Source organism: Emys orbicularis, chromosome 14 (assembly GCF_028017835.1).
Source record: "Emys orbicularis isolate rEmyOrb1 chromosome 14, rEmyOrb1.hap1, whole genome shotgun sequence".
In the NCBI taxonomy this organism is placed as follows: Eukaryota; Metazoa; Chordata; order Testudines; family Emydidae; genus Emys; species Emys orbicularis.
In genome coordinates, this window is record NC_088696.1 from 39,896,498 (window position 1) to 39,910,298 (window position 13,801).

At 47.6% G+C, this 13,801-nt stretch overlaps 1 protein-coding gene across 1 annotated transcript in view; it reads left to right on the top strand.

Moving 5' to 3' along the window:
- MATCAP1 (microtubule associated tyrosine carboxypeptidase 1) overlaps positions 1-13,801 on the top strand; it is a 43,257-nt gene that overhangs the window by 11,637 nt on the left and 17,819 nt on the right. The window contains exon 2 of the mRNA XM_065416477.1: positions 496-639. Within this exon, the coding sequence (XP_065272549.1) occupies positions 496-639 (144 nt within the window). The remainder of the gene's footprint in view (positions 1-495; positions 640-13,801) is intronic.

Consider the following 13,801-nt stretch of genomic DNA (forward strand, 5'->3'; position numbering starts at 1 on the left):
GTAGGGAGGGAGCGGGAGCGGGAGCGGGAGACCCGTTATAGTCACTAGTCCACTGGTATTAGGCACTCACCGGGGATGTGGGAGACCCAGGTTCAAGTCCCTGCTCTGAATCAGACTTGAACCTGGGTCTCCCTCGTCCCAGGTGAGTGCCCTAACCTCAGGGGACTATTGGCTATTCTAGAAGCTTGCTTTCTCTCTGGTTTTGACCAGAAATTCCATCCTGGACCTGAGAAACCTTCCAAAAGAATCGGCATTTTCTGACCAAAAACCCAAAAAATTGTTGAAAAATCTGTTATTCCTTTATCAGATAACATACAAAAATATATACAATGTCTTTGTGTATCAAAAGCGGTCAGCTATTTGATTCTTTTATCAGGTATTCCTTTAACTGGGCGTAGCCCAAGGAAATCTGTGTATAGCTATGGAGGCTGCACTTGAAACTGTAGGAGGTAGCTTGGGGAAAGACTGACTCTCTTTTATGTGTGTGTGTGGCAGGCAACTGGGATCATTCATGCCGTCCTGGAGAAGTACGGCTCTTATGAGAGCTTTGAAGTGGCCACTGGTGGAAGACTGCTGAGCAAGTGCCAAATCTGGTCTATTATCCGGAAGTACATGCAGAAGGAGGGCTGTGTGGGAGAGGTAATAATTGTCTTCATTTTGTTTATGAAGCACCTTCACCACAATCACTGCTAGCACAGATCAGTAGGGATAATAGAGAAAAGAAGAGTTGGACTCAAAAGTATGATGTATACTGTGATGGGGTGGATCACAGAAACCCCATTGGAAGCTGCCAACTGATGTGCCAAGACTACTTCTGCCCCTGCTTTCCCTGCCAAGCTCAGGACCCCAGCACCCTGTCTTGCTGAGCCAGACACGCCCGTCTGCTCCAACACAGAGCCAGGGTCTGAATTACTTGCCCCAAAGCTGCAGACTTAACTGAAAGCAGCTTACAGAAGTGTTCTTGTCTTTAACACTCAGATGCCCAACACCCAATGGGGTCTAAACACAAATAAATCCATTTTGCCCTATAAAGCTTATACAGGGTAAACTCATGAATTGTTCGCCCTCTATAACATTGATAGAGAGGTATGCACAGCTGTTTGCCCCACCCCCATGTATTAATACATACTCTGGGTGAATTAATAAGTAAAAAGTGATTTTATTAGATACAGAAAGTAGGATTTAAGTGGTTCCAAGTAGTAACAGACAGAACAAAGTGAATTACTAAGTAAAATAAAATAAAACACGCAAATCTAAGCCTAATACGGTAATAAAATTGAGTACAGATAAAATCTCACCCTGAAAGATGTTTTAATAAGTTTCTTTCACAGACTGGACGCCTTCCTAGTCTGGGCACAATCCTTTCCCCTGGTACAGCCCTTGTTCCAGCTCAGGTGGTACCTAGGGGATTCCTCATGATGGCTCCCTCTTTGTTCTGTTCCACCCCTTTATATATCTTTTGCATAAGGCGGGAATCCTTTGTCCCTCTGGGTTCCTACTCCCCCCTTCTCAATGGAAACGCACCAGGTTAAAGATGGATTTCAGTTCAGGTGACATGATCACATGTCACTGTAAGTCTTCATTACCCACTTGCCAGCACACACGTATACAGGGAGACTTACAAGTAAAACAGAGACATCTGCAGTCAATTGTCCTGGTTAATGGGAGTCATCAAGATTCCAAACCACCATTAATGGCCCACACTTTGCATAATTACAATAGACCCTCAGAGTTCTATTTCATATTTCTAGTTTCAGATACAAGAATGTTACATTTATACAAAAAGGATGATCACACTCAGTAGATTATAAGCTTTGTAATGATACCTTACAAGAGACCTTTTGCATGAAGCATATTCCAGTTACATTAGCGTATTTTCATAAAATCATATAGAGTGCAATGTCACATATACCGACAAAGCCAAAATTAAACATAGCTATTGATTGAGAGGAAGCAATTTGGGAACCCATGATTCTTAGAACCCAGCAGTGAGAGTGGGTAAGTAAGTATGAGCTTGCAACACGAAGTTGCTGCAAACAAATGTGATGTAATTTTGTGCGGCAGGAGCGACACCTAGAGTAGCAGGGTTTGAATAGCACTTCTCTATATGGCTCTGGTGTCTGCAGCTGGAAATATTGTTTTCACTTCTGAGCACTTCAGAACCAGGAAGATGTTAACAAACTGTAGCACAAACAGTTCTAGGAATGTGGCACAGGAAAGACTCAAGGCATTTTGGCGTAAAAGTGATATCCAGAGTGACTACATAAATCAGACATGTTGATTCCAAAACACAATGTTACCAAGCTGAGTTTTCACCCTTTGTGGACTAAATCCAGTTCTCATGGAAACAAGCACTCTTGGAGTGGAGTTATACCAGAGCACCACTGAGCCCAGTGGCAGCTGTAAAACATGTGCAAAAAAAATACACATTGATCTTAGTTTATACAGCTGCTCCTCTTATTAAATATGGGAGCCAAAGATGTAACCAAATGTAGCCAATACAGGCCCGTCTTGAGTGCTATTCATGGCTCGCAGGGTGCAGAAAGCTGCCCTAAAAGGACGGCTGAGGATTCAGCTAGCTCAGCTCTGCGCCACTCCCTCCTGGCCCCATACTGTAGGGGGCACAGATTCACAGATTTTTAAGGACAGAAAGGACCACTGTGGTCATCTCGTCTGATCTGTATAACACAGGCCAGAGAAGTTCCCTGAATTAATTCCTGTTTGATTCCAGGAATTTAGGGTACGTCTTCACTTACATCCGGGTCCGGATGTAAGCAATCGGTTTTCTGAGTTCGATTTATCGCGTCTGGTTAAGACGCGATAAATCGATCCCGGATCGATCCCGGAAGTGCCCCGGATCGATCCCGGAAGTGCTCACCTTCGACGCTGGTACTCCAGCTCGGCGAGCGGAGTACGCAGCATCGACGGGGGAGCCTTCCTGCCGCGTCTGGACCGCGGTAACTTAACGTAGCTGAATTTGCGTACCTTAGTCCGAAGTGGGGGGGTTAGTGTAGACCAGGCCTTAGATTTTCTAAAATTAATTCCTGGAATCAAACATCCAATATTAATTTAAACATTTCTAGTGACAGAGAATCCACCACAGCCCATAGTAAGTTGTTCCAATGCTTAATTACTCTCGCTGTTAAACATTTGAGCCTTGATTTCTAGTCTGGGTTTGTCTGGCTTCAGCTTCCAGCCACTGTTATAACTTCATCTGCTAGATTGAAGAGCCTTCTATCAAATTTCAGTTCCCTACGTAGGCACTTAGACTGTAATCAAGTCACCCCTGGACCTCTGTTTGGTAAGCTAAATAGACTGAGCTCCTTGCCTATTGCTGTGAGGCATGGTTTCCAATCCTTTAATCATTCTTGTGGGTCTTCTATGAACCCTCTCTAGTTTTTCAACATTCTTCTTGAATTAGGGACACCAGAACTGAACACAGTATTCCAGCAGCAGTTGCTCCAGTGCTAAATACAAAGGTAAAATAATCTCCTTTTTCCTTCTTGAGAGTCCCCTGTTTACACATCCACGGTTCACATTAGCCCTTTCGGCCACAGTGTCACACTGGGAACTCACGAGCAGGCATGCACCAGCAATCGCCATCAGGGTAAGAGCCCCTTTGGGGCCATTACAGAGCAGGACATATATATGAGCAGCCCTTACTGCCATAATTTGTGCCAGGGGTCAGAATCTGCCCTCTGGAAGCCCTGGAATTGGTCATGTACCAAGACGGCATAAAGCTGCTTTTGTCTTTACCCCACTCCGAGTCCTGCACTGAGCACAGCTTGACTGGCCCATTATAGCTGAGCGTGTATATTGTATCAGACATGCCATATACAAAACCTATGAGGAGCTGCTGTCTTTAGGCACCAGGGCCCACTCAGTGTGATATCTTATGGTCATGTGTTTCATCTGTGATGCTGTAATTGACATCAGTTAGCAGTGGTCAGGCTAGCTAGGGCCTGAGGTCAGTGAGTCACTGTGCTGGAAGCTGGAGAAATGTCGGAGTGTGACAGCTGCAGCGCTGCACGAGACTGCTGGGGGAGGGGGTGGGGCAGTGAGCTGCAGCTCATCGTGAATGGATTGGAAATTAGAGAGAAAAGCAACTTCAGCATCAAGGGGCAGGGGCCTGAAAGCACTGCGGGAGGAAACTCATTTCAATAAATACAAGTCTCAGCTGGGGTTTGTTCAGTGGGCTGATTGTTAACTTTAAGACGTGACGTTATGAATGTAATTCATGTTCCAATACGCAGAAGTGACACAACTCACCTAAAAATATTTTACAGAGCTCTAAATGAAGTAACACCGCTGCATGTGCCCCCAGAGATAACATTGGTGAAGCTTTATCTCACTTCTGTGGGGGAATTCAAACAATTTGTAATATTTTATAAAGAATTTGCAGACCAACAGCAGCGTTTGATTGTGCGGACATCGGCATAGGCCTAGGGAGGTGGTGGAGTCTCCTTCTTTGGAGGTTTTTAAGGTCAGGCTTGACAAAGCCCTGGCTGGGATGATTTAGTTGGGAATTGGTCCTGCTTTGAGCAGGGGGTTGGACTAGATGACCTCCTGAGGTCCCTTCCAACCCTGATATTCTATGATTCTATGATTCTATGATAGGCTGATTGAAGGGTGTAGCCAGCTGACAGGGTCTGGACGTGCTAGAATTCCTCCTGGTATGACAAGAGTGTTTGCTTCGTAGTTGATCAGGCAGTATGTAGCTTGGTGTTGAAGATTTGGGTGTAAGAGGATTTTGGATTAGACATGGCACTGGCCAACCATCAAGAATGTGATTGGGCAAGATAAGGTTTACTCTCACTCCTTAAAAAGCAACAGAGAGTCCTGTGGCACCTTTAAGACTAACAGATGTCAAAACATCTGTTAGTCTTAAAGGTGCCACAGGACCCTCTGTTGCTTTTTACAGATCCAGACTAACATGGCTACCCCTCTGATACCTCTCACTCCTTAGTGAATGCTGTACTTACCAGTAGCGTAACAGAGTAAGCCTTGGATTGCCTTGCCATGCTTTTGACCACAGGCCCTGGAACAAGCCCAATGAGTGTGACATTTACACACACCCAAGGCTAGCAGGTCTAAAAGATGAACTGTCCTGCAGATTAATCTGTCCAATGTCTCTGTCACTGCAGTGACCGAGTTTTTCAGACATATAAGCACATCACAAACCAACTAGCTCATGCTGTCGGTGGTTTTAGGAGTTAAATTCCTGAAGGTAATGTATCATGTGTCTTTTGGATCCAATCCTTTCTCTTACTACTTCTCAAGACAATATACTCCAAGCATAGGTGCCGACTCCGTGGGTGCTCCAGGGCTGGAGCACCCACGGGGAAAAATTGATGGGTGCTGAGCACCCACAGGCAGCTCCCTGCCCCGCCCCCCCGCCTCTACTCACCTCCGCCTCTGCCTCCTCCCCTGAGCATGCCGCCGGGACCTGCTTCTCCCCCCTCCCTCCCAGTGCTTGTGCCGCGAAACAGCTGTTTCGCGGCACAAGCACTGGGAGGGAGGGGGGAGGAGGAGGAACGCAGCGCGCTTGGGGGAGGAGATGGGGCCGGGGCGGGGATTTGGGGAGGGGTCCAATAGGGGCAGGAAGGGGCGGAGTTGGGGTGGGGACTTTGGGGCTGGGATGGAGTTGGGGCGGGGGCGGGGTCGGGGGGGGCACAAGCATCCACCGGCACCAAAAAAAGTTGGTGCTTGTGACTCCAAGCTCATTTCTCTGTCCTTGTTCGTCAGAGCAGTGTGTAAAGCCAGGACTCCGAGCACCACTGCATAGACTTCTGCTGTTTGAGCCAAAGAGGTAACGCTTTTACCTAGACGGTTCCTATCGACTCAACGTGAACATCCAACACAAATTGAATCATTGGTTCACTAATCACCCGCACCCCGCAAAAAAACCAACCAACTCAAAATCACCTTTTGACCTAGTGGAAGCAAGTATCATTCAGCCCCTGTTTCCAGATGGTGAAAATGAGAACAGAGATTCTGCAAGCTCGTGTCCTCTTTGCCAAGATGGGTTTTTAACTGAAGTAGTATGTTTTCATAGCTGCAGAGTTTAGGAGCTCCTCACATCGCTCAGTTCTCTGGCATCCCACTACCCTTCCCTGTGGAATTGGACAGTTAAGGTTGTGAACAGACCATCTGGGATTCCAGCCCTATATGCCACTCCGGCAGGGTGTAGGAAGCATACACAGCTCGCAAGGGCTCCGTGGAGTATCTCCTTCTCCCACCCCCCCAGTGCAGGCACTGCATTGCTCTGCCTTAGATAGCCCTACACTGGCACCCTTCCAACAGCTGAGGTGGAGTCAGGGTGGAGCCATATTGCCCATTGCTATACCCTGCTGAGGTATTCCTGGAAGGCTGCCATAACTTAAAGAAGCCCCCAGGGTTGCCTGAGTTACACCGGGGGTGGGATGGGGAGTGCTCCCAGAACAGATCAGAATCGGGAGGCCACCCTACCTTTGGCCTGGGCCAGGCATGCTGGGTCTCCGCCAGTGGCAGCACAGAATCTCAGCCACACCATTTAATTTAAAACATGATCAGAACGTTGTAGTGAAAATTCAAGTACTTGAAAGCCAGGAAACAGGGAACTAATGTGGTGCGGACACAATTTCAGTGTCCTCTAGCTGCCTGTCCCCAGCCAGATCCCCCCTGCAATTCTGGGGTCTCCTGAGGAGCTGCATTCAATAGCAGTAGTATATACAGTAAGAAGTGTTGATGAAGCACCACTGATCGTGTCTTAGAGACAGAGCCCAGCCTCACCTAACAGCCTGGTCTGACTCCACAGTGATGGACGGCAAGTGGGCTGCAAAGGGGGCTCCTCCCCACCTAGGCTGTGTCTAAACTGAAGTTTGGGCCTGCTGGAACTCAAGGTGATTGGCAGTTAACACCTTTGCAAATGCTAATCTAGACTAAGCCAGAGCAAAGTCTGGGTTTAAATCCTGGACCACGCACTTGTGAGTGTCTAGATTAGCATTTGCAAAGCCAGATTGAGTTAGTTACTTTGGGCGCAATCGCTCCAGTATAGCTGGTGGCAGAGCAGCAGCCCAGCTCTCTCACCTCCCCCACCCCTGCCCTGACCAGTGAGAAGCTGACTGCAGAGAACTCTAATGGGCTGCTTGGGCCAAGCAGTGGTAGTGGCTTCCAGAGCAGCGAGGGCGCAGCTCCCATCCTCCCTCTATCCCTGGTCTCTGGGCATCAAGGGATATACTGATCTGGGAAGGCAGAGTACCACGGGTTCCTGCACATCGAGGAGCATTCCACCGGTAAGTCTTTTTGCATTACAATTAAAGACTTCCTTCAGGATGGTTCAGGCCGTAGATCCTGACCCTGTCTGGCTCTGTTCTGGCTCAGGGCGGAGGTGATGTTGCAAGAGCTCATAGAGACCTCCCCACACTGCCCATGATTCTTCTAGCTGCTCCCACTCCCTGCAGCAAAGGAACTCCCCGCCTTTCCTGGTGAGTACTGCACTGTTATGAAATACAACTCAAGTGGTCTTTGACGTGGCTTCAGTCAGGTTCCATTCTGTACTGTGCTGGCCTTGCCCATGGAGACAGTTGGTGTATGAGGGACAGGACTGACTGGGTGTGTCTACCCTGCAGCTGGGAGCGTGCCTCCAAGCCCCCGTAGACAGACTCGAGCTAGCTCTGCTCGAGGCAGCACGCTAAAAATAGCAGGCTGTACACTGCAGCATGGGCTAACCACCTGAGCTCAGAGCCGGGCAGGCTTGGACTCAAGCCACCACCTGAGCTGCAACCCTCCTCTCAGCTCCTGAAAGGTGCGGGGGTGAACTATCCTTGGCTGCTTCCTGTATCAGCCCTGATTGGCTGCTCCTGCCCATCAGGTGGGGCAGTGGGGAAGGCAGCCAGTCAGAGGAGGGTTTCTCTCAGGCAGGGCTGATATTCGTAAGGAGGTGGAGCTTCTGGCAGCATTGCCGACTGGCTCCAGGCTGGCTGAAATCCTGTCACTCGAAGAAATTGTGAGAGCTGGTGACTCTATCAGCCCTGCTTTGTTAACACTTGTGTGATCCTCCCACTGTTCTGTGGTACCTTGGAAAAAATCTCATGTGGCCCAAACTTTCCAGGATAGGGGCCTGAGATAGGGACAGTTCTGTACAGTCTACAGAAAGTAGGGATTCCCCCCTTGGGGACTGATCAGCCAGGACTCCTGACAAAATACACTCAGACATGTTAGTATCTAGAATCGTGTCCTGCGTTCCTAGCCCTCAGCAGTCAGTAACTCCCCAGCACATCTTTATAGGTAGCAGCCACCCCTTTGCTACATACCCAGAACATGGAATATCAAAGAATGCTTCACTCTTGGCTTTAGCCCCTGGTGCATTGGTCAAAGGAGGTATCTTTGTGCTGTTCGATAACCAAGGTGATTTCAGCTGTAAATCAGCTCAAATGCCACTGATTGTCCAGCTGTTTCTTAAAAACAATGAGGAGTCCGGTGGCACCTTAAAGACTAACAGATTTATTTGGGCATAAGCTTTCGTAACCTCCCTCCAGTCTGATAGTTCACTTATCAGCACAACCTGTTATCATTTCCCCTTTAGCCAGCTCCTTAGTCACCTCACAATTCTGTACTAATCACCATCTTCTCCGATTTAACTAATGGTTTCCTACATGGTGCTATGTCAGCGCTTTACTGAAGTCCAGATATATTAGATTTACCGCATTTCCCTTGTCTAAAAACTCAGTTATCAAAGAAAGGCATCAGACTAGTCTGGCACGAAGCAGGTAATGAGTTATCTTTACAAGTTCCATTTAAACACCATAGTTTGCATGAACCACATTTGTGTGGAGAAGAGTCGGCTAAGCTAGAGCGGGGCTGTAAAGGGCATGAGTATCCTGCAGTTTGTAGGGAAAAATTCAAAGAAGCGTTGTTCTCCTACTCAGAAAGAAATCTTTTCATTTCCTGTGGTGCAGCCCACAAAGGTGGGTTCTTTGAAAGTGGAAAATATGTCACACGGAATAATGTAAATCACAATCTCTTGTATTAGAGCTGATCAGAAATGTTCCAGCAGAATGTTTTTGACAGATTGCCCTCCCATCTCCTCAGGAGCCCACCTGGCCGGCTGCTGGTGCCACGAGAGCTCCCAGGATCCTGGGTCCTTCTGGCGGGCTGCCATGAGCCAAGGCCCCAGGCTCCCTGAGCACGTGGCTCGGGCTCCCTGACTCCCTGGGAAGCCAGTTGCCCAGCTACACGGGGAACTTGTCAAAAAATTTGGTTCCTTGTTCCCCACACAGCCCAGCCAGAGCCATCCTGGGCTCACTCAGATAACGAGGATTTTCAGCGGTGCCCTGGGTTTTGTGGAGGAGTCATGCTCTTTGATCCAGGAAAGGTGTGAACTGCAGCTGCTCATCCAACAACAGAGAATTTGGCAGGCAAAGAAGACTGGCACAGAGGTGAGCTCTTGTCCCACCATAGACTGCCCGGCTGGGGGAAAGCACTTCTTTTTAGAACAGGAGAACTTTGATCCTGGGTGGGGAGTTTGTATTCTCCTGCACGTTCCCAGGATTTAATGCTCTAAATTCAATCCTCCTTGTTTCCTTCATACAGGGGCAACTGCGAGTGACAAGATAGCACATGTGCACTTTGCCCAGCCCTCCCTGCCAGCGGAGGATTGTGCATTCATTGATGGCCTGACAATGGAGATCTGCAGGCTGATGAGAGAATGTCATGCTCGTTCCCCCTACAAAAACAGCGGATCATAAGTGTCAGAAATATGGTGTATGTCTGGGCAGTGCACTGGACACCAGATGGGCAGGAGAGCAGGCTAGGACTGAGTCTGGCGGCAGAGTCAATAGCTGCACTGCAGGCACCAAGTTTCCTTAGAAGGACACTGCTGCTGGCATTGAACCGGGACATCCCTGCATGGGCAGCAGGAGAACAACCTTGGTGATGCAGTGTCCTCTGGCTCCATTCCATTTAACTGGCCGATCTTACCTCGACCTCAGCCCCAGCTGGAACACACCCTCACCATCACACAGACCTGGCATGAGACACTGGATTATCAGACAGAAACTTGGTTAAATGATGTTAAGATTGCAAAGTGAATCCTTTAAAAATCAGGAAATAGCTACAATAAGTTTGCACGTGCACCCTTAACTCGGTCCTCTTGTGCATATACATTCTAATACACTGCCCTCCACCTTGTCTAACCACTTAGACATGTGCAAAATAAATACAAAGGGGAGTGAAACATTGCCAGATCAGAACTGTCCACTCGCCCCGTGGGAGTGTTTTACAGCCATTTAGCACAGGTGTCAATGATGACATGCAGGGAAGACAGTGGGGGATCAGGCAGTCTTTACCTGTACAACAACATGCTGCTATTTCTGCGGAATCACAGGTTCATTCAAGCCCCGATTCAGGAAAGCATCCCTAGTGAGGGCAGCACTTAAGGACATGCATAGGTCCTATTGCACATGCTTAAAGTGCTGTCCTGAGACACTGCTTCAGTGTGCAGGTTGGACATTGCACAGTGTAAGAAGGAAGTTGCTACATTTATTTTTAAATAACTCAATAGAGCAGAGGTGCACACACAACACTTGTGGCCAAACCAAACTGAAATCAACCCTTTTCGCTGTGCAAGTTCCAGGCACTATTTTTCACTCTGTCATTCCGCAACCGATGATTTTTATTCTATTAAATGAGTGCAGCCCAGCCTCGTCACAGCTCACTGTCCTGCCTGCACTCCTGAAGTAGATTATGCTCTCAGTGAGGCTGGTGCAGATTTGAAGCTCATTGACTTTAATGGATTTACTTCAGATTTGTCCTGCCGTAACAAATTTGGATTAGAACAAGTCAGGGATCCGTGGGACCCTTGCCTCATTCCCAGAGCCCCATCCATCCTGTGCACTGAATGAGATAGGACTTTTGGGGGAAACAATAGCGTGTGATCATGTAATTAAAGACTGCACTGTAGTACTATAACGCACACGCATACATGGGTCAGAATTAAGGTTACTTGGGCAACCTTAACTTTGGCATTTCTAAACTTTTGAGTGTTCCACTTTGTAACCTGAAAGTTCTTTTATCTAGATGGTTTGGCTGGCCCAGGGGTCGGCAACCTCTGGCACGCGGCTTGCCAGGGTAAGCACCCTGGTGGGCCGGGCCAGTTTGTTTACCTGCCGCGTTGGCAGGTTCGGCCGATCGCAGCTCCCACTGGCCGCGGTTCACCGTCCCAGGCCAATTGGGGTGGCAGGAACCCGTGGCCAGCACATCCCTCGGCCCGCAGCAGGTAAACAAACTGGCCCGGCCCGCCAGGGTGCTTACCCTGGCGAGCTGCGTGCCAGAGGTTGCCGACTTCTGGGCTAGACCAACACAAGAATTCAGAAAGCAAGCCAAGATTGGAATTCATCTCAAAATATCCTATTGGTTAAGGCAGAGTGCCATTTCATTCAGTTCCCACTTGCACATTGAATGAAACCTGGCTCACAGTGTTTTTTGCAGGACTTGGAATTCCACATGCATGTGCAGACCAGCTGTGCTTCGCTGTGAAACACAGAGACTCACAGAGCAGGTGCAGCACAGGTGCAAAGAATCATTACAGCCTCATAGTTCAGCTGAATTGAAGTTGATTTTTTGCTGGAAAAGTGAAAGGCGCTTCTCCTCACTAAGGACTATGGCAAGCTTTGACTTTCCAACCTGAAAAGCTTCACCCCAAAATAAAACCAGTGGAAAGGGGATTTTTAATGGAAATGGTCGGCAACCTTCACTGTAAGTGCCTTGCAGCTCCAGCCATCACTGCAATCCAAAGTGCTCAGTTCACCTGGTGCGTCACTGGGCACTGACATTTGGGACACCCTGGTGGGTTTGCTGTCGGTTCTTTTCATCAGAATATGTTTTACTGTTATCATTCCCTTTGTATTGCAGTGTCTGTCAAACCATTGCTTGTTCAACACGGGATTTCCAATAAATCGCCGTTAGTTGAAATAACAACTTTGCCTCTCTAGTTCCTTTCCCCATCTGACGCGCTCAGTGGTTCCGTGAGCTCACCCACAGAAAGATGTGGACTATCATGCTGAAAGCTCCAACCCTCATTTACTCAGTTGAGCCAGGCTGTACTGGAGAAACCTGTGGCAAAGAGACCCATAGTCCGTACTGGGCTGTGACCCCACTGCAGCCAGTGGAGCGTACGACAGTGTAAAACAGCTGCCGGTCGAGAGCCAGCCCAAAGAGTGGAAGACAATGCTCTGAAAAATGGCTTTACACAATTGTACTTGATCCATGTGGCTCCCAGGGCCTCGGTGTGATGTTTTTTTCAAGTTCCCAGGACTGTCAGTCCCCTTGTTACTCCTCTGCCTGCAAGTCAGAGACTTGCAGGTGCTTAAAGGGATGTCAGCTCCCTGACGCCACTAGCCTGCTAGCCACCCACACAATCTCGGGGCTGTGTCAGCCCTTACTTTGCCTTAACAGTAGGTGAACCCCTTTGAAGCATTCCCCTGTGATATCCAGCCCATCACAGAAATATCAGGTTTGCTATCCCCAAGGGAACAGCGTACACACCAGCTTGTTTGAGTCAACTGAGGATAAGTTCCTATGTAACATCACAGCACTGAGATATATTTATAGTGAAAACAAGTTTTTTTTATCAAAGATAAAGATTTAAGAGATACTGAGTAAGGATAATGGAAACAGAAAGGTTATATATAAAACAAAACCCATACACGCTTTCTAGAGACTAAACCTAACCTTTACAGCCTAACCACTTGTCTAAAAGGAGCCTTACCTCACTTGTATGTCCTTCACAGTGCTCCCAAGCAGGGCAGGTTGGCATCCTGTTTTCAGGAATGTGATCACCCTGTCCAATTCCTTCCTCAGGTGCAGGATAAAGAGGTGTCCTTTTGCCTTCTCCTTATAACCCCCAAAATTCATTGTTTCGTCCCCAGGGTAAAGGGACTTACAATGCTTCATTTACATGTGACCCGAGGCAGAGAGGTGAACATATATCCTTTGTCTGGCCGAAACCTGTTTCTCAATCCTCCCTTGATTCAGACTTTATTAGGAATATATTTTTGGTATACACACACACACACAAAACATCATACATGGTATTTGTACATATATGTCACAACACTGTTAATGACCAATGTGACCCTTGCTTTTATTGAAGACCCCACCTGTATGGAGAAATACTATGTAAGCCATGTGCTAGGGGTGGTGAGATTGTGAGGCCTGTGTGATGTTATGAGTTTAATATAATATCTCATTGAAAGGTGACAGGGCCAGAAAGAGTTAATTAACTCACAGACTGACCTGCCCCAGGGCCGAACTTTAGAAACTGGTTAGGAAGCTATGTAAATGAACAGAGCTTTGAAATGCAAGTCTGCATTGTTAGAGATAGAAGGGTAGATGTTTGCTCAGGTCTTGTGATATAAGCAAACAAGTCTTGTCTATTGCTATAGCTTTGATTCAAAGATCAAAAAAGGAATATTAACATTTAGGAAGATACTTAAGTGAAATAGTATTATTGTCTCTATGTCGCTTTGAAGGTCGTGGTAACCTGTATCTGAACTGTTTAATGGATAAATTATCCTGTGCTAATTGCCATAATGTTTAGGAGAAGGGAAGTTAAGCCTATTGTTTTCTCAGGCCAAAAGGCTGCAGGAAATGTATAAAAACCCTGGGACACGATCCTTCTTCATCTCAGATCTGCTTTGGGTTTCAAGAGGGGGAAACCTTAAGCCATAAGGATTGAGATCCCCAGTCACTGACTGGAGTCACCCTGAATATGGACATTGGACTATACCCTATGGACTATTTCTAAAAGAACTTTTGGCAA